This window comes from Typopeltis vanoorti, chromosome 1, assembly GCF_054136105.1.
Source record: "Typopeltis vanoorti isolate ZY-2024b chromosome 1, IOZ_Tvanoo_1.0, whole genome shotgun sequence".
NCBI classification, from domain to species: Eukaryota; Metazoa; Arthropoda; class Arachnida; order Uropygi; family Thelyphonidae; genus Typopeltis; species Typopeltis vanoorti.
Window position 1 is genome coordinate 185552542 of NC_143549.1, and position 22454 is coordinate 185574995.

The 22454-nt window shown below is 35.4% G+C and overlaps 1 protein-coding gene across 1 annotated transcript in view; it reads right to left on the reverse strand.

Annotated features, from left to right (window-relative positions):
* Pkn (serine/threonine-protein kinase N) overlaps positions 1 to 22454 on the reverse strand; it is a 343091-nt gene that overhangs the window by 263057 nt on the left and 57580 nt on the right. Inside the window, exon 5 of the mRNA XM_090400359.1 lies at positions 15110 to 15261. Coding sequence (XP_090256485.1) covers positions 15110 to 15261 — 152 coding nt within the window. The remainder of the gene's footprint in view (positions 1 to 15109; positions 15262 to 22454) is intronic.

The window sequence follows — 22454 nt, forward strand, 5'->3', positions numbered from 1 at the left end:
TTTTAAGTCAAAACTCCTTGATTTTTTGTTGTTTACCCGTTTTATTCTTTCCAGTTTGGTGTTTATTTTAATTTTGGCTCTGATCAGTCTGTGGTGATTTCCTGTTTTTACTTGATTTAGAACTGAGGTATCTTGAATTATTTCTTTATTATTACACAGTATATAATCTATTTCATTTTTTATTTCTCCATTTGGACTTCTCTGTGTCCATTTTCTTTTGAGGGCTTTCTTAAAAAGTGTATTCATAACATAAAGCTTGTTACTGATAGATAATTCTGTAAGAGCAATTCCTGAGTTGCCACTTGTACCATATATGTATGGTCCTATTGTGTTTATTTGATGAATGAAATTGACTTACTTTGGCATTAAGATCGCCATTTACTATAATAAAGTTTTGATTGCTATTTCTTTTTTTTATCTAGTGTGCTGCAGTGAGTCATTAAATGCTTCTATCTCTTCATCAGTGTGGGATGAGGTGGGAGCATATATTTGGATGATCCTGATAAGTGTGTAACTTATTTCCTCCTTAATTCTTGCTTATACACTGCTTGGAAAGAATTCAATGGACACCCCCTCCCATTGGCAATATGCATTGTGCCATGCAAGAATCACACGATTGTAGCTGGTATAAACTGGAGGAATATGATGCTCCCAAGTCAATGCAAACGTGTTGGGGTGAAATGGCTGACAGAAGGGAACTGATGGAGTTTGAAAGAGGCAATGTGATAAGATGACATGTTGCAGGCATATCTATTTGGTAAATTGTTGACAAATTGCAATGTTCCAGGTCAACAATTAGTGATACCATCCTGAGATGGAAGTGCAGAGAATCAACTGCAAGTGCTACCTGCAGTGTACAATCTGCCACACGTACTGAATGTGACCATAGGATGCTACGAAGGAGAATATGTAAGAACTGTCATTTGTTGGCCAATACATTACATGCAGAGTTCCTGGCATCAACTGGAACATGAATCTGCACAAAAACATTCAGAACCAAGGCTCACAACATGGGTTTTCCATTGCAGGGCTACAATATGCAAGCTCCCATATTACCCACCCAACATGCAGAGTCATATTCAGTTGCAAAGAGAGTGCAGAGTAGGACATGCAAAACTGTGTTATGGAGCGATGAATCTTGCTAAACCTTCTACCAAGCAGATGGATGAGTGTGGGTGTGGCAGATACCCAGTGAATGTCTCTTCCTAGAGTGTCTAATCTCAATTATGAAATTTGGAGGTGGGGTGTGATAGTATAATATTGCTCTTCTTGGTTTGGCCTCAGACCTCTGTGTTGCCATGAACTTCAAGGTGTCTGAACATTCTGAACAATGCAATGCTTCCTATTTTGTGGCATTTCTACAGAACTAATCATCTCTTTCAGCAAGACAATGCACCATGTAATAAGGATGCTGCTGTAACTGCATGGTTTTTGGACATGAATGTCACCACACCTGACTGGCCACCACAGAGCCTTGATCTCAATCATACTGAACATCTGTGGAATGAAGCGAGTGTCGGGTAAGGTCAAAGGACATCTACCTGAGAACAGTCCAGAATATTGTTACATGTCTACAGGAAGAATGGTCCAAAATTCCCACTGACTGCTATCATATGATTGTGGAGAGTATGCCACATAGGACTGCTGCAGTCATCAGCAAAAAAGAGGTCCTACATCTTATTAAGGTGAGTGCAATGGCTGTTTGTTCTTAACACTATGGAGTCCATCGAGTTCTTTCCAAGCTTTGTATTTAGGTATTTGAGACATTTTTCTTAGATGCTTTTAGTTATAGCAATTATCTTCACTGAGTTAGCAACTTAGAATTTTGTTATCCCTTCAGCAAATTTAAGCAAACCAATTTATCAGGGAAGTTCTTAAATATCCACATGTAGAAGAGGACTCAAGCCATGCCCCTGCCAGAGAAATGCCGAGTATACTCCCAGTAGGCTAATCATCTCATACATAGATTTTTTTTACTGGCTATGAAAGAACAAGAAAAAAACAGAAAAATCTTCTAGGAAAAGAAGTTGTTAAGACTATTGGTGAAAGCCTTCAAGGAAACCCAGAAGCTAAAGGTGGAAGAGGTAAGCTCTTAAAACATCAGCTATTAAAAAGGTACTCACTGTATCCACTTACAACATTCATAACTCCACTGAAATGTGAAAAATTTCATGAACTTTGTACTCGAGGAGCCAGCAAACCTTAATGCGGTCTGCATTCAAGAACACAAGTGGAAAATTGATTCTGAATAGAATTTCTACCAGGTTTCCGTGGAAACCTGGTAGAAAATGGACTCCAGAAAACCATTTGAATGGAAATAAACCAGAAATCATCATCAGAATATGATAGTACTACATGAAAAAATTATATCATTACTAACTTCCTATCTACAATTTTCCTCCAAATCAGTCTGTTACTTGTCAAGACTCCGACACCATCAGTTCTTATATTTCTATAGTCTAAGGCACTTTGTACTATATCAATCCACCTATATCTTGGTCTTCTTCTGGATCGTTTTCCTACCAACCTGGCAGAGAACACTTGTTTTGCTAATCTTTCCTCGCCCATTCTGTTTAAGTGACCATACCACCTGAGATTAGGCTCTGCTAACGCATTCCTGGATGCTGACAATGTCAAGTTCTTTCCTAATATCCTCGTTTTTAATATGATACTGCCATTGATGCCATCAGTTCACGCGTCTAATCTTTCTCAGGACTCTCATATCTGCGGTCTCTAGTCTTTGGTCAAGTGTTTTCCTTTTAACCCAACTCTCAGATCCATAACTCAAAATTGGTTGAACATTGTTCTGCATACAGCTAATTTAGTGTTTTGACTAATTTCTCTCTTATTCCATATAAATTTATTCAATTGACTTCCTACCATACCAGCTTTGTTGATTCTGTTGTCTATTTCCATATTTAATTTACTATCTTCAATAAAAATAGTACCTAAGTAGCTGAAATGTTTTACTTGTTCCACATGTTCCCCGTTGTTCAAACGTCAACTGTGTTGTTCACAACACAGTTGACATTTCAACAATTCTACCTATTTTCATTTTCTTTGCCTTTTTAATGCTGACCTTCATACCATATCTATCACAACAGTTATTCAATTTAGTCAGGGAATCTTGCAAACTTGTAGTGGATTTATTTAGAAGTATAACATCGTCCGCATAAAGCAAAGAGCTGACATTAACATATCCAATTCTGATATCATGTTTAATACCACTTTCCTTCATAATGAGATCCATATAGATAATGAATAACAGAGGGGATAATGTACATCCTTTTCTCACACCAGATTTAACATTAAACCATCTTCCTGTACTTCCTTCAATTCTAACTGCTGACTTACAACTCAAATAAAGACTAAGCATTGCTTGATATAATGCCCCATTGAAACAATATAACTATAGCATATTGAATAGCTTCTCTCATGGCACCTTGTCACATGCCTTTTCCAGATCAACAAAACTTAAATACAGATCTTTGTTATATTCCCATGCTCTCTCAACTATTTCTCGTAAAGTGAAGTTCTGATCCTGACAGCCTCTAATTTGGCCTGTATCCAGCTTGTTCTTCATCAAGCTGTTCTATCACAATTCTATTCAAACGTTTCTCAAATATACTTGCATAGATTTTTGCCAGGAACACTCAGTAGGGAAATACCTCTGTAATTCTCACATTCCGTTTAATTTCCCTTTTAATATATGGGTACTATGAGAGCTCTACTCCAATCATAGGGAATTCGTTCCTCTGTCCAGGGGCTTTCTGAACTATGCAGTGCAGCCACTGTAAGACTTTTATACCACCATACTTCAGCATTTCTGGTCTAATATCATCTACTCCTGCAGCCTTTCCACATTTCAATCCTCTAATAGCTTTTTCTACTTCAAGTATGGATATGTATTCCTGACTGTATGCCTGATGAGTGTTTTTTTACCACTGTGCTATTACTGCTTGTTTCATTTAGCAATTTTTTGAAGTAATTACTCCATACTTCAAGGATATCTTTTTCTCCCATTTTCATGTCACCTTTATGATCTCAGCACTCTTTCCTCCATTCTTAAGCTTCTTCAACAACCACAACAACAAAATATTTTGTCACCTTTTTTTGATATTTATTTTCTATGTTCTTGCCAAAGTCCTCCCATGACTTTTGTTTAGCTAGTTTTACACACTGTTTAGGTTTCTTACATTTGTCTCTGTATTCTCTAAGAGCACAAGATGACTTATTTGCCAGGAACTTTTGATATGCTTTCTTCTTTTCCTTCACTGTCTCTTTAACTTCCTGTGTCCACCATGGAGTTCTAATTTTTCTATCCTTGCAGACAACCTTACCACATGCCTCTCTGGCTGAATCGATCAATGTTTTCTTCAAGGCTTGCCACTGAATCTCCAAGGTTTGATTCCTGTTCTCAAACTCTTTCATTTTTTCTTCAATAATCTTTGTGTATTTTAGTCTACAGTTCACATCTGAGAGCCTCAACTTTTATTTGCTTTAAAACTTTCTTACATGTTATTCTTTTCAATATGAAATTCAATTTTATCCTGCTCAAGACTAAATAGTGATCGCTTCCAATTCAAATTCTCTGTACACTCTGGTGTACTGCATCAGGGAGAAAACATCACTATCAACAATAACATAGTCAATGAGACTTTCTTATTCCTTGCCTCTTCTCTCCATGTAAATTTGTGCACATTTTTATGTTGGAACATGGTGTTAGTAATAACCAGTCCATGTCCTGAGCAGAAATCCAACAGGTATTTGCTATTATTATTAGCTTTGCTCTTTTCTCCAAATTTGCCCAAAATATTTTTGTATGTCTGACAATCATTTCCTACTCTGCTATTTAGATCCCCAACAAGGACCAACTTTTCCTTTTTCATTGTGTCAGTAGCTTTCTCTAGAGCCTCAAAAAATTCCTCCACTTCTACCTTAGTAGAATCTTCTGTGGGACCATCGGCACAAATAAGTCTCATTGTTCAGTACCCCATTCTGATATTTGCCCAAATCACTCTACTTGACACTGCCTGACATTCAAGAAGATGAGCCACGTATTTTGAGTTGAATACTATGGCTACTCCTTCTTTTCCTTGATTGTCATTTCCTGAATATAACATTTTGTATTTATTGGTCAGAAAGATCTCACCCATATTATGTCAATCTGGTAATTATCTAATTCCTCTGCTAGCTGCATTTCTTTGCCATTCAGGCTTCTTTTGTTGATAGTACCGATCTTTAACTCTGGTGATGTTGAGTTGGGGTGTGTTTTTAGATTTGTTCCAGTAGCTGACTTTTTGCTGTTTGCCCTGGTTCCCTGGCGAAAAGAACGGGGGCCTTGTTTAAACCAGGTGACGCTCCAGCTGGCATGAAATTTTGTCATGTTGTACCATCATTTTGTATTTTGGTTTAACCAATAGGAATACAATTTGGTCGGCTAAATCCCAAATTGCCAGCCCATCCTCGTTCATTCAGTATCCAGGTAGATACCCAACAAGGTGCACCACAAGAAGGTGAAATAGATAATTTTTTTCAATAAAACAGATGAGCACAAAACTGTAAAATTTACAATAGTTTAGAATAGTGGGCTCTCAATGTGGTGTACGCATATCCGTTAGGGTTACGTGGTAAAATTTTTTGGGGGAGGATACTCCGTGAAAGCTCAAAATCACTAAATCTAGTAACAAAGTTGCTAAGATGGCAAAAATGATGATGATTAATTTCTGCAAACTAAGTGATGAAGAATGGCACTGTAGTTCATGTCTATACACAGTTGACAATCTTCTCTCCCTTCTCCTGAGATCCAAACTTATCCGAACAGCTGATCGCCCACTCAAAACATACATTCTAAGTGAGTGAATGTGCCTTCTTACCATTCTATGTATTTGTTGTGATTTATGTCACTTGCTGCGCTTAGTTATTTTTAGTCTTCAGTTTACTGTGAAGTTAAATGAACGTGTTTCTAAAGTGCTTTGAAACATGGATAAATGGATAATTTAAGAAGAAAAGTAATGTGGAGCTGGAGCCAACTGCTTCTACATCTATGACTACGTCATCATCCCATGTGAGATTCAGGTGGATTCAGCAGTAACTAAAAGAACATTAAATGTTAAACAATCAAGTGATAAAAAAAATTAAAAAACTTAAATATCGAAATTGAAACAAACTATTTGATTTTTAAGACCATGGATTTAATAAACATTTATACAAATCGTCTACTATTTTCGCTAGCTGTAACTGTCTAGCAAGGTTATGCTAGTATTAAATGCAAAAACAAAAGAATGAAGTAACAGTTAAAAACAGACATGTTGGAGCGCCACGTAACATCACAAGCATAAGGCGTGAAGACTTAGTTATTGTTATTAAGTTGCGTTATGTAATTTTTCGCATAATTTAGTTCCGTTAAACTTAATGAATGTAACAAATTTTTCCACGTCTTTTAATATTATTCCCTGATTTCTAGCGAGATTATTTCCTGTTCATAGGACTACTGCAGCTTCTTTAAAGGTTCTACATCTAAAATCCTCTTCGATATATGGCATAGAACTGTTGTCCCAATCTACTGAATGGTTTGAAGTTGAAAAACGGTGTGCTAACCCTGAGGTATCTGTTCTATTACGATTGACATCTCCGACATGTTCCTTCTTTCGAATTTCTAAGCTTCTTGAGGTTTGGCCTATGTAGGTAAGTTCACACGTACATGGTATGCTATAAACATCTGCGTATTTCTAGAAAGCGACGCTATCCTTTGTGGATCTTAATAACTGTCTTGTAGTTGTGGTAGGTTTAAAAACAACTCTGATGTTAAAAGGTCTCACAATTCTTGCTATTTTGGTGGAGACTGATCCAGCATAGGGTATGATGATGGATGATACGTACTGGGACGTCCGCGGTTGTTGCTGTAGGTTGTTTTCATAGATAATTTTGTTGATTATATTTTGAGGATAACCATTTTGCAGTAGCGTTTTTGATATAAGGGAAAGTTCAGCACGTACGTCTTTTTCCTCTGTGATGATATTTTTGGCTCTGTTTTTTAGCATATGTATAATGCTCAGTTTCTGTGCATAGTGATGATTGGATGTATAATGGAGATAACATCTCGTATCTGTAGGTTTACGATATATTCTAAGTTTGATATTGGAGATGAGATGATCCAATATATCAGATACACACTGAACAGAATTGACCTTAATTGCCGGAACATGTTTGATGATATTTCTAATAGCACAGACAACTCAACTTGAAACTGTTTTTAACCGTTATTTCATTCTTTTGTTTTTGCATTTAATACTAGCATAACCTTGCTTGTCTTGACTAAGCTAGACAGTTACAGTTAGCGAAACTAGTAAACGATTTGTATAAATGTTTATTTAATCCATGGTCTTAAAAATCAAATAGTTTGTTTCAATTTTAATGAAAAGGACCAAATAACAACTTTCAGCAAAACTTAAACATCATGAATTATATTTACAATTTGGCTTTACATGGACAGGAAATTTAGTAGAACCAAATCCACAGTGTGCTGTTTGCTCTGAAGTCCTGTTACAAAATTCTACGAAACTGTCTCTTTTTACAGCGACACTTTGAAACAAAACGCGAGCATTTAAAAAATAAGCCCTTAAGCTATTTTGAACGTCTTTTGGAAGACTTGAGTAGTAGGAAAACCGTAATTAAGCATTTTTCTGATGTAGAAGAAAATGAAAGTGCACTTAAAGCATCTTACAAAGCAAGCCTTCAAATTGCCAAAGCAGGAAAGGCTCACACAATAGGCAAGTCACTCATTCTTCTAACAGTGGAAGAAATAGCTTCTTGTATGTTTGGTCAAAAAAAAGGCAAACCTTGTCAAAACCGTTCCTTTGTCAAATGACACAGTTTCCAGGAGAATTAAAGATATGGCCTGTAATATTAAGGACCAACTCATTCAAGCTATTTAATGTAGCCTGTGGTTTGCCATACAAGTGGATGAGTCAACAGAATGTAGCTGAGCTAGCTCAATTACTTGTTTTTGTGTATGGAAAATTCCAGGATGCAATATTTGAAGATATTTTATTTTGTAAGAATCTCAAAACTTCTACTATGGGTGAGGATATTTTTAATATGAATGATTCATTTTTTGCCAAACACAACCTTGAATGGAAATATTGTATTTCTGTATGTATTGATGGAGCAAAAGCAATGAGTGGTTATATCACAGGACTAGCAGGTCATATAAAACAAGTTGTACCAGAATGTAAGTCACTCATTATTGTCTTCACTGTGAAGTGCTGATAGCTAAATTTCTCCCCGATAATTTAAAAAGAGTTCTGGATGAAAGTGTACAAATGGTTAATTTCACCAAAACCCGACCATTGAAGTCTTGACTTTTTTCAATTATATGTGAAGAAATGGGTAGCCTGTATAAGAGATTGCTGCTTCACACAGAAGTACATTAGTTGTCATGAGGAAATGTTCTTTGCCATTTATTTGAACTCCACAATGAAGTACACCATTTTTTCATGGACCACAAGTTTCGACTTTCTTTGAGACTACAATACTTATGGCTTCTATGATTAGCATATTTAGCTGATATTTTTGAAAAAATGAATATTTGGAATTTATCATTGCAAGGAGACAACAATGATGTGTTCTATGTTGAGAAGAAAACAGAGGCCATGGTAAAAAAAAAAAAATTATCTCTGGGAAAACGGAATTAAAAAGAACAGCTGTGACCAATTTCAGTGATTGGATTCATTTCTTTAAGAAAATGAGCAAATGATTGCAGACTTTGAAGACACCAGACAACAAATAATCATTCACTTAAACATTCTTAAAACTCTTATAAGGCAGTATTTTCCACCCTCTGATGAAACTCGAGAATGGATTCGAGACCCCCCCCCCCTTTCCATTTGATTTGGAAAAATGTAAGCTTCGATTGTCCAATAAAGAAGAGTTGATTGAGATATCTTGTGACAATAGTTTAAAAAGTATTTATTCCAAAAAAGCACTTAAGCACCCACACCCTTTCCAAGTATTCCTAGACTTTGCAACTGTAATGCGAATCACGGCTGATTTGCCTGTTCTGGGAGACGAAAAATTCGAGTTTCTGGGTGAAAAAAACCCCCTACCTCTGTATGAGACCAGCTAACTCACCTTTCATCAAAAGAGACCAGATAAAGGTTCCTCACGTCAATAATGGGAAATGAACCCAGGTCTTTCTGATTGGGCTGAAGGTCTTCTGATGTAGGTTTCCCATGGCTGCATGAGACTACTTCAAATTTGGGAAACCTACATCAGAAGACCTTCAGCCCAATCGCTCAAGAATACCAATACTGCCCGCTAGGGGGCACCATCAGGACTTTAGGAGAAATAATAGCTTCCTGTTTCTTCCTCATTTACTGTTTGTTGTGCCTACATGCACGTCCTGTTCTTAAGTTTCTTGAAAATGGCAACGTGACGTTGCCGAAATATTGAAGTATATTAAAATTTATTTTAATATATATCCTAGTTGACGTTGTAATTTCCTTAAATTATTTAGTAAAAAAAAAAAAAAAAATTACTACAGAATTAATAAAGTAACATTATGATGTTTAACAGCAATATGTGGGAATCAGAGGATGCACAATTTACATAATCAGCTAGATGAACTAAATGAGAAGAAACAACATATTCAGATTATGTCAGAAATCTTAACTATACCAGAATAGGTATAAAACCAGAAAAAAATGTTCTTCATGCTATTCTTTATACACCAAAAGAAAGGAAACTTAAAAAGCTAAGAAAGTAAAAACAGCAAGCTAACGATAAAAATGAAGAGCTGTAGGTGTGTAAGAACTACCTAAAACTGTTGAATTCACCAGTGAACTTTGCTACAGGTGATCCACCAAAACTAATCCAAAGCATCTTTCCTTAGGTATAGCAATTTTACAATACAAGACTTAAAATTGCACTAAAAATTCAAAGGAATAAGAAAGCACCTGGATTGGATATAGCAGTAAAGGCTATTAAATATAGAATAAAGGAGCTTTAGAAATTATTATGAAATATAAAAGAATGCAGCTCTCACTACATCCAATATTCCATCCTAATGGAGGAAAGCATTAATAATATTAAGAAAGGCAATCTAAACAACCCAGAAAATTAAAGAATCACACTACTTTCTGCTACACTGAAAAGCTATAATAGAATAGATATTATTTCTGGATAATTTATGAATTTTTTAAAGAAAATTTTTCTATAATAATAATGTTTCTAAACCGAAGTGTATCGCATGTAATACCACTTCTGTTAAAAAATCTTGTTAAAAATCAGGGTTCTTGAAAAACAACACTAGTGAACATGTTTGTTTTCTTCAGACACTACTCAAAGGATCAAAAGATAAAACTTTCCTTTAAACTTCAGAGATTTGGCACCTGTAGCCATTAAAGTCTTCCAAAAATCCACAAAGAAGGCTGTTCAATAAGACCTATTGTGAACTGTACTGACTCTTCCAAATGCACAACTGCAGTCTCTTCCCCATCTATTAAGCACACTTACTGGACAATCCAGGTCATTCATTAATAGTTCCACACATTCTCTTTTTTTTGGGGGGGGGGGGGGGAACAAGGATATTTTAATACAAGGACCAGACAATTTAAATTAATTCTGATATTGTTTACCAATATTCCATCCATCGTCTGATGCTATCAGTCTACTATATGATGATTTTTTTATCCTGATGTAGTGATGATATCTGAATTTGTTATACAATCAGAATATTTCACCTGGAAAAATGAGATCTATAAACGACTGATGGCACAGCCATGGTTAGCCCTCTGTCTCCATTTTTGGCTAATTACCTTGTTTTCATCCATTCATTCTCAATCCTCTTTCTAGGTTTGCTATGTTGATGACATTTTTGATGTCTGGCCTCATTCTGAAAACAAACTTACCACCTTGTACATTGGATCAACAGCTTTCATCCATGTATTCAGTTCACCATGGAAAAAGAAAGTTCTAGTAGTTTACACTTCTTGGACATCTTACTCACACAGCTTCTGATATTCTCTCAAACAGTGTTTACAGAACCTCTACCTTTACTGACAGATACATATATGTATATATCAAGTCTGCTCATCATATCTCCCAAAAAAGTTAGTGTTGTCAAATCATTAATTAATAGAGTGCATAATGTTTCCTCTTCTCCCTCAGCCTTACAACAAGAGTTTCTCACTATCAAAACTTTAATGGAATTAAATTAGTACAATCCTCATCAAATCCAATGGTTAACTAACTCCTACATGCCAATGCCTAAAGACTGAATCTTTTCTAGAATTCAGGAGATGTCTATCCCGTATAGAAACAAAGAGTTAGAGTTCATTGCTTTGAATGCTTTAAGACCCAAAAACGTAGGTATCAGTGACACCCAGCTATCAGAGACAGATATACTATCTAGTATCAAGTGCAAAGGATAGAGTATTTTTTTAAGGATAGACAGGATAGGAGAAGGAGGGAAGGGGCTCCTGCTAATGATACTGGATGATGTGAATCCAGTTGAGACCTATGACTGCAATACTCGTAATAGTTTTCCATGTAGTAGTGAGTTTGAAGCCATCTGGTGTGAGTTGAAATCCAACAAAATCAAATACATAGTAGGGTGTTGTAACAGACCTAGTGGATCAGTTGCCAGTTGCAGAGAAATACATTATCAAATAAAGATGATGGGTGCAAAACAAGCAATCATAATGGGGAATTTTATTTATCAGAACACTGATTTCAGTAACAGTGAAATCTCACAAGAAGAACGAAATTGAATTTGTTAAACTGTTGCAAGGCAACTTCTTGAAGTATGTGGCAGAAGGAACTCAAGGCCAAAGAGTGTTAGATCTGATTAAGTATAACAGGTTTCAGGATGAAATTATGACTGAGAGGAGCATGTTGGTTTCTGTACCATGGTACTCATTTAAATGGGAAAGATATGAACAGTACATGGGAATCATTTAGAAAATACTTATATGATGCAATATCAGAATGTGTCCTAGAGTTAGAAGAATAAATAGGGTAGGAGTGAAATGGGTGTGTAATCTTATTAAGCAAGAGATTTGTAAGAAAAAGATAATGCGAAAGGAATACCACATGCATAAGGATGTCAGTTATTCAAATTGTAAGAAGCAGGCCAGAAGAGTTACAATTGTTGTATGGAAAGCTAAGTCTGAGTGTGAAAAGAAATTAGCTCTGAAAGCTAAAGATAATGCAGAAGAATTCTACCTTTATACTGCAAGTAAAAGAAAGAGTATTCAACAATACCTCTACTGAAAGCAGGTGACAGATGCAGAAGAAATTGTTCAACTAATGAGTGCCCATTTTGCTTCAAGCTATTAACTGAGTGTATGCAACACTGGGCTCACTGCTATCTCTTTACCAGATGAAGAAAGGTGTATGAGAAGGAGGTACTAGAGCTATTGCACAAAGTGAATAAGAATTCAGCAACAGGGACTGACTGATGGGATATCAGCAGAGATGCTAAAAAAGTGTTTAACTGCATCTGACTATTCCAATGACCATTAATTAGTCTTGAACAGGAAAGATTCCACAGAAGTGGAAAGAATGGATGATAATCCCATGCACAAGCGTTGTGCAAAAACTGGTGTATCCAACTATTGACCTATCAGTATCTCTGGAGTGGTGATGAAGATTTTGGAAAAGTTGGTTAGTGCTTACAAACAGAAATGGATTGTCAGAAAATCTATACTCCAACAAACAGCATAGGTTTACAATAGGAAGGTCATGTTTGAGTAACTTACTCACATTCTACAGGGGTTGACACATTTAATAACTTTTTTTGTGTTATAATTAAATATAGAACCTAGAGATTTTTTTATAAGCTATGAAAAACCACATCATGTAAATGGCTTCCACTTTCAGATTCAAAATATAGGCCCTTTCTACAGCATTTTCCATGACAGTTATTAATGTTTCTGGCTGCAACACATTTCTGGATGAATGTTCTTCAGCTGCTGGAATGTCTGGGGTTGTTCATATCTGGGAAATGTGATTGCCAATTCATTGCAGACCTTTACAAAATTATTTGCCTGCCAAAAATGTGCCTTAGTAGTTCCACTGTAGCTCTAACGGTGTGGGCAGTGACTTCATCTTGATGAAACCATATCTTGGGTTTATCCTCTAACACAGAGAATACAAAATTTTCAATCATAGTCCAATATCACTCCCTAGTGACAGTCAGTCACTAGGGAGATTACTATTGTCATCTTGAAAGAAAGAGGAAAACATTGAATGTTTTTCCTCTGTCCTGGCTGAATGGGGTCTCCTGTACTGTTGCAAGTCACTTATAGAGCCCTCTTACTGGAAAGGATCAATCAAGCAAGGAATCATTGTTTCCAAGGGAGCATTTCTGACATTAAAATGGCTGCAATATACTCTTTGCATTAGAATAATTGAATGCTGATTTTCAAAATAAAACTGCATGATTTTGGTTCGTTGTTGGGTTGTGAACTGTTCCATGATTAATTTCCCATATGTTCCTTAGAATACCTTTAAAAATAAAATGAAAAAATTATTATCAAAAAAGTTATTCACATTTTTAAACCCTTTAGTGACTTATGGGCCCCCTGTATAATAAGTTTACCATTGAGTTAGATAAGGGGAATGGTCACATTCCCCTTATCTAACTCAATGGTAACCACGATACTTTTGGACTTTGCTAAGGCTTTTGACAAAATACTGCATGGAAGATTCTTGCATGAATTGGAGAATATGGGATTGGATTATAAAATATTACCAAGGATAAGAGAATGTATGACTGACAAATATCAAAAAGTGGTAAATGGTGGATGTGAGTCTGCAAGATTTTAAGGTAACCAGTGGTATATCAAAAGGATCAGTTCTTGGTCCATTGTTATTATTCAATCTATACATTAATGGCATTGGGTAGAATTTGACAGAAGACATAGCTATGTATATATACATTTCAATAAGTTGGAATTATGGAGATGTGAAAATGGCTATCAGTTCAATGTTAGTAAATGTAAAGTTAAGCATTTTCGTGTTAACAACCTGATGATATATCCAGTGTCATGTTATATTGGTGGAATTATTCTAGAAGAAACTGATCAGGCTAGGAATCTTGAAATTTCAGTTGATAGGAAGTTGAAGTTAAAGGACCATATAGAAAAGACTGCAAATAACTCAGAGGATAATTGGAATGCTGAAACAAACCTTCACTTGTAAAGATAAAGATTTTGCTTTTTACAAGGCCTTGATAAGACCTCACTTGGACTATTGTGTATAGGTAAGTACAAATGAAAGTGTTAAAAATGATATAAGGATTGCAGAATGCAGATAATGAAGACGAACTGACAATTTGTAGACTGCAGCCACTAGCAAACAGGAGAAAGAGGGATGATATGATTGAGATTTACAAACTTCAGAAAGGGTTATATATGATATAGTACATGGAGTTTTTAACTTTATGAAACTACAAGCAAAGGCTTAATAGTGAAAGAAGAAAAATGCTAGAATATGATCATCATGTGGAGATTAAACTTGTAACTGCTACTAAAACATAACAGCTTTACAAATAGTTTCAAATATAAATAGAATCACGAATATATATATAATACGTGTATTAATTATTAAATGAATGGAAGCCGAGAGATAAAAATAAAAAACACTGTTTTTATCCAGCACAAGTAGTTTCGTCTTTAAGAAGACTTCTTCGGGTGCACAAAATAGAGAGAAACAACCAACAAAAACTGAAAAGGAAAATCAAAACAACAAAGTGTTAGTGTGAAAAAAAGTAAATATTAAAGCATTAGAGTCTGAATATTTGAAGCTGTTTTCTGTATAACCTCAGTGTTGAAGATCTTGTGAACACCAAAGTTTGATGGCACAGTCAGATAGATTACGACTAAGGTTGTTGTTAAGATGTAATGGATTAAGGGAGATTTCATTAGACTATTATTCTTTCTAGTTCGTCATAGCAACGAAAAATATTATTAGATTTGTCCCATAAAACTGAATGGACAGGTTTTCCTCATTAGTGTTGGAAATCACTTTCACATATATATGAAAATAAAGAAAAACATCCTTTTCATTTAAATTGACTTTACTAAAAGTCAAAACAATAACTAACCTCTTGCAAAGCTTTTCTATCAGTAACTTTGGAACTCTGTAACAACCTGATAACATTTTTTGCCCCTTCAACAACTGCACACTCTACTTTCAAATGATGTCTAAGTTCTTCAATCCTGAGTTCTAATGGTGACATAATTTCTGGCAGTTTTGCTAAAAAATATATTAAGTTTCATCAGAAATGTAATAACATGATATAAAATGGCAATAGTTTTTAATTAATGTAAACTATAAAACAAATAATAGTCATGCTGTGGTTGAGAAGAGGTAACACTACTGAGAATAATAATTAGTTAATAAATTATCAGATCAATATTTAAACCAATATTTAACCTTATCACCAGGAATCTTCATGGGTGCAAAGATATAAACTATCCACTGGAACACAGTCACACCAGCAAGAAGGCAAACACAGATTAAGTGCAAAAAAACTTAAAAAAGGATCCAACATTCCTAACTGGTACCTGCTATGGTGTAGCCATCTTGTTAATTCAGCCGAATGTCTAGGATAATAGTCTCCAAGACTTTTTTTGGGAGGAAATTAAATAAATATCTGAATCTTTGTTTAAATTCAGATTGTCATAGTGCTATGGTGGATTCCATACAGATATAATCTCTCAAATTTGTATCTCCTTCTGCATAACAGAGGGTTTTTTCCCACCGACCCAGTGATCTGTGTCAATGGCATGGTCTGCTATTCCAGAACAACCACAGTGTAGATAATGAACATAGTTTCCCTGTTCTTTCATTTGGATATTACCTGTTCTTCTAGTCTGTCCAAAATATGTTAAGGTATAGCGAAGACACCAGGATGATCTGGATGACAGAGAGGATCTTTTAATGAGGAGGCAGGGGCAGCTCATTTTTGATATGACTTAAAGCCTGCAAACTATTATTTTTTAAGAATGCATGAGGTACCAGATGAAAGGGATGGCAACAGATTTTTTGTGATCCAGGTTTTGGTGGGCAATTTTGTTGATCATATAAAAGTCGAAGCCAATTGTAGTAGTTTATATCTTTTTACCCATAAAGATTCCTTGATCGAGGATAAATATTGGCTCAAACGTTGATCAGATAATGACAAATGGAAAGTGTCCCAGATGTGATTTACAACTATTCCCTAAGATTTTGATAATGTGATACTGCTGGAAGAGATGATGTGATAGATGCACTTCCAGAGTGGGGTAGATTTATTTTATTTATTTATTCTTATGGCAAAAAGAATACAAAGCAGCCATAGGTCAATGTCTAGTCCAGAAAGCCAATCCAGGGTCTCATCTGTCACTTCGTGGATGTCTTCAGGTTATCATGAAATTAGCACCTTGGGCAGTTGAAAGTTTATTTTTCACTTGGTCAGACTATAATAAATTTAGTTTAATCCTTTATCCAAGTGTGTGCAAACAAAGTTTGCACCTGAAAGTATCTTCAGGACTTGGGTAAAGTGGTACAACACCAGGCAACTCCTTGCAAAGGTGGAGCAAGCTACCAACACTCCTATCTCAGTATCTTCCATAATGCAAAACACATCTCCTTGCGAATATGTATAATATACATTAAGGGAAGGGCCACTACCCAGACTAGTTTCGACCTTTATTGAGGTCTCTTCAGTGGGAGCCAAGCCCAAGTACAGATACCAGGCAGAAGCATTAGCAAGGTCATCTCCTCTGAGAGGAGAAGACCTTTCTAAGAAGGAGATGACATCTTTCTCTAAATCCAGAGTAATTTCATAAAAAGGTGGCACACCGTTTGGCAGCTCCTATAGGAGGAGATGACCTTGCTAATGCTTCTGCCTGGTATCTCCACTTGGGCCTGGCTCCCACTGAAGAGACCTCAATAAAGGTCGAAACTAGTCTGGGTAGTGGCGCTTCCCTTAATGCATAACATTATACATATCCGCAAGAGATGTGTTTTGCATTATGGGAGATACTGAGATAGGAGTGTTGGTAGCGTGCTCCACCTTTGCAAGGAGTTGCCCGGTGTTGTACCACTTTACCCCAGTCCTGAAGATACTTTCAGGCGCAAACTTTGTTTGCTCACACTTGGAGAAAGGATTAAATTAAATTTATTATACCTTGGGCAGTTCATAATACGAGTGATTGTCTGGGATATGGGGGGGAACATTCACAATAAGAGTGGTCTGACAGTTTCTATTTGTGTAGTAGATAGCCACATTTGATTTGGTCTCTTGACCAAATCTTCCTAGGAATGGCAAAACCAGGCTGCTGAGCACGAAAATCTTTAACCAGGAAGCCATTTGTTGGGAGATTGTTGGACCACTGTTCTCTCCACATGTCAGATGTTGATAGTAAGGCAGATGAAGATAGTTCATCCATGGACTAGAAAGGGTTTCTTGATACTCTGGTGCAGAGGTAGAAGCGGGTTGCTCATTACTTCATTAAATTCTTTAATTGAGACTTGTCTTCTCCATATATCTGGTGGAGTAATGTTGGATAGGGCAGGCGGTCAGGAGAGAGGTGCTTCTCAGTATCTCACTAATTGTGTGGATAGTAGAGTTTAGCTGGTTGTCTATGATGTTAGTGTGTGCACTTCTTTCCCAGATGGGAGAACAATATTCTGCTGCAGAGAATGAGAGGGCTAGTGCAGACGACCTTAGGACTTCTTCCCCAAACTCCAGGTTGTTCCAGCAAGCCTTGAAATATTATTTCTTGTTTTACTTTTGTTGGTCAGACTGATGTGTCTTTTATATTATGTAGATAAGGATCTGCTAGGTAGCCAGAGTATTGATGAAGGACAAAACAGTTACTGTTTTTTTTTTTTTTTTGCTTTTCAGTAATAATGGATCCTAGGTTGTTGGCTGCAAAATGCATGCTAAACACATTTTTTAAACAGACTCAGTCATGTTGATAAATGAACACCATCAACACATAGCAATATTGTGGGTTCATGCCAAATAAAATAAATAGCGTTCATGATAAAAGTGAATAAGGCTAATATATCAAGTTGAAGAAGTTTGAAAGAGGCTATTGAAACTGATCATAGCATCAGTATCTAAGGATTATATCTGACAAGCAAGATCTAAAATGTACAGAATTTTTAACATGAGAGGCAGTGAGGCAAGTAATAATGAGAGATCTCGAGTGAAATGTCTAGCCAGCCTATAAGTAAGGAAATCAATATTGTTAACTATGAGTATCAAAGTGTGTTCTTTGTATATTTAAGATAATCCATAAATGATGAGGAGTAGATTATATATTTTATTTTTTAGAATTGTTTCAGGAGACCAAGAGTTTTTTAATGCAACCTGGTCTTGTTCTGGAGTAACAAGACCAGGCCATTAAGATCACAAGTGGGAGGAACCTCCCTATTATACAGAAATACATACAAATCTGAGAGACTATATCCGAAATCCACCGCAGCACTATATTCTCTGAATCAAAATAAATATGGTTCCCTCACAATACAAAAATCTTTGAGACTTATCACTTTAAGATCTTCAGCTGAACAACATCACTGCACCCAAAGTGGACTCCAGTTATGACTTTAGGGTCCCATCTTTTTTTTTCATCCCACCTGGTCTGTGTTTGCCTTCCCGCTGCTATGTCTGTGTGTGTGTGTGTGTGTGTGTGTGTGTGTGAGTGTGTGGATATTTTGTGACCACCACGGTCCTGGTTATCAAGGAAAATATACATCTAATAATTTAAGAATTATTTAATTATTATCTTAATGTTATTTAGATAATAATTAACTAAATAACATTAGTTAATTATTATCGTGAGATGTGCATGTCCTCTAAATAACAACATATAAGTATCTATAACAGAATATGTAACAGCTTTTAAACAAAGCTTTATAAAATAATACATGAACACAGCACTTGGTCATACCAAGTACTGTATTCACCATCTGCTCTTAAGACAATAGAATAAAAAGAAACATCTTAAACCAGTGCTTCCCAAACTTTTCATGTTGGTGACACACTTTTTAGACAAACATAATTTTGCGGCACAGTAATTCAGTCTGATGTGTCTCTCATGGGTCAGGTGGTCTGTATTAATGCAGACCATTCAACAGTTGATTCTTGCGTAGTTTCCTCTATAGTTAATACATTTTGTTCATCACAAACGTCACCTTCAGCTTTTCTTTTATTAATTAGAAACTTATCCATTTTACAGGTAATTCAACACCAATTTGATAAATAAAACTGTGCGAATTTATTGTAAAGCTTTAACAGTAACTAAAACATAAAATACAAGTACCAGCTCTTTGTTTATTCACATTGCAGTTTAGAATAAACATCAATAATAACATTTGTATGAATAAGTGGTGCACTTTATTTTTATTGGTCGAATGATAATAATACGATAATAAGAACCAAGCGACTACTACGTGATAAAACCACAGGGATGAATTCGGCTGCATTTATTCTCCATTATTTATCGAAATATATTGATATGAAATATTCTTAAAGGTTAAAAATAATTAAAAGATAGTTTGTATATATAATTTTGACGGCGCTAACTAAAAGTCTTACCGGTACTTTGCGAAATGGATTCCGCTGTGGAAATTTTCAGCGATTATTCTGTTTAACGCTTTATGTTCATGCGACACACCTTCACACTGCAGCTGACACACAGTTTGGGAAGCTCTGTCTTAAACAATTATGCTAGATTTCATATATGAATATAATAGAAGAGTAAAATAAATTAATAGTGTTTATATAATTAAAAATGTTCAAGGAACCACTAGTTTCTAAAAAAGTAGATTTACTCCATTCATTTGGAATATGACGATGTTTCAAAAGAAGGTAAAGCCTGAACTGTTTTTTTTTATCAAGTAATGTGATATCATCAAACATATGATCGTATGTGGTTTCAATTTGTAGTTTGAAATCAAATCCACAACATCTTTTAGCTATTCCTACTTGATATAAGACTAATGATCTGAACACACAATGAAATGTTACTTCAAACAATTTAAACATGTACAAAAGTATTTATATTACATTAACATTTCCCAATGCTGGTCCTTGACCTCGAGTGGTGCTTAGGAAAATATGTTACCACTTCACAGAAAACATAAAAATTCAAACATAGCATCAGAACTATCAACAGAGAAAAGTAAGTTATAAATGATAATAAAATCCCTCAGAAATGTTAAACTATTGCTTATTCTAGTTTAATAACATAGTCATTTAATTGGCATAGAAAAGACACTTAGTCCAAGCCCACTGCATAACTGATATCAGGATATCAGTTTAAAAAAAAAAAAAAAATCTTGTATTTCACTGATATTACAAATCTATAGTCTTTCCATCCCAGAGATAAACATTTGTGTGCCCTAAACAGAAATATGAATCATCTCATAACCACAGAATGCCAAAGTATTTCGTAACTCAAGTAAATTAAGTTTTATCTTCAAATCCTCCACCACCTGTAGATGGAGAGAAAATAATTAAAAAATATTTATCACAATTAAAAGCAAAAGTCAATAATCAAAGGTCTGATACATGTTTACACATTAAAACTATATTTACAAAAATTATAGCTCAAATTTTGTCATGTCAGGCTTTGTGTCAGTAAGAATACCTTGCTGACTTATAATTATACACAAAGGGCATTGTACATCTTTATTTTTTTAAAGAAAAAATGAAGAAAATATAAAAATTCTGCCTTAACTCAGAAACACATCAATTAATTCATAAGGCAGAATTTTTATATTTTCTTCATTTGTTCTTAAAAAATAAAAGAAAGATGTAGCATGCCTTGTGTGCAGACACAGGCAGAAGGTTTATGAACTATCAACAACATAAAAAGCAAGTGTCCAACACTTAACAACTAGTGATTGTTGCAAGGTTCCATGACAGAATGGGCAAAAAAACTATCTTTTTTAAAAAAATGACCTGAATGAATAAAAAGATATGTATCATCATCATCAAATTCCTGTTATATATACCCTCAAAGGGTGTACAGGATATGATAGTACTACATGAAAAATTTACATCATTACTTCATATCTACAATTTTCCTCCAAATAAGTCTGTTACCTGTCAAGACTAACTATCAGGTCTTACATTTCTGTCTTCTAAGGCACTTTTTACTGTATCAATCCACCTATATCTCAATCTTCCTTTGGATCTTTTTTCCTGCCAACCTGGAAGAGAACACTTGTTTTGCTAATCTTTCCTCTCCTTTGGCTTAAGTGACCATACCACCTGAGATTAGCACTGCTAATGCATTCCTGGATGTTGACAATATCAAGTTCTTTCCTAATATCCTCGTTTTTAATATGATATTGCCATTGATGCCATCTGTTCAAGTCCCTAATCTTTCTCAGGACTCTCATATCTGCGGTCTCTAGTCTTTGGTCAAGTGTTTTAATTCTGACCCAGCTCTCAGATCCATAAGTTAAAACTGGTTTGAACACTGTCTTGTATACAGCTAATTTAGTGTTTTGGCTAATTTCTCTCTTTATTCCATATGAATTAATTCAATTGACTTCCTATCATACCAGCTTTGTTGATTCTGTTGTCTATTTCCATATTTAATTTATCAAAAGATATTAATTATTTTTAAATGATATTATACATTTAGTTGGAGAAACAGCTCTTTAATACAGTGTTGAGTATTAAATTGGTTATGATGTATGATCACCATACAAACTGGAATGCAACATGAAATAAGGTTGACAAAAGTCAGGAGATATAGTAACATTTCCTTAACTTAAAAGATAATATATAATCTAAGGAAAGAAACTAATTTCCTGATATTCATGTCACTAGTAGCCTCTGGTAAGATATGGCTCATGCAAAGGATTATAAGTCAGCAAGGTATCCTTACTGACACAAAGACTGACAGACAGAAATGTGCAATTGGTTGACTCAGATAAGACATGCTGACTGAAATAGATATCGAATCTTACTGCTATTTAACTGTTTTATTATTATTAAGAGAAACCTCCAGGGAGTCAGGGATTCATCAAGAGAGGCCACATACTACACACACACACACACACACACACACCAGCTGTCATACTTATTCTGGAATTCATTCACACTGCTTGCGCTCACAACATCCAATGGCAATCCATTCCAATCACATACCATCCTATGAGAGAAAAATCTAGCCCTCTCCCCCTAGCAGCATTCATCCTCAGCTTCCTCTTGTCCTTTCTCCATCCTCCATAAATTGAAAAATTCCATCAACTGAAATCTTGAATGACCCTTTCAGAAGTTTGTAAGTCTCAATCATATTATCCCTCATTTTCCTGTTGGCAGTCTACAAATTCTCAGCCTGTCTTCATAATCAGTATTCCACAATGCTGATATCATTTTTAACACTCTCTCCACTATATCAGAATCACCACAGAAACTAGGAGACCCGACATGT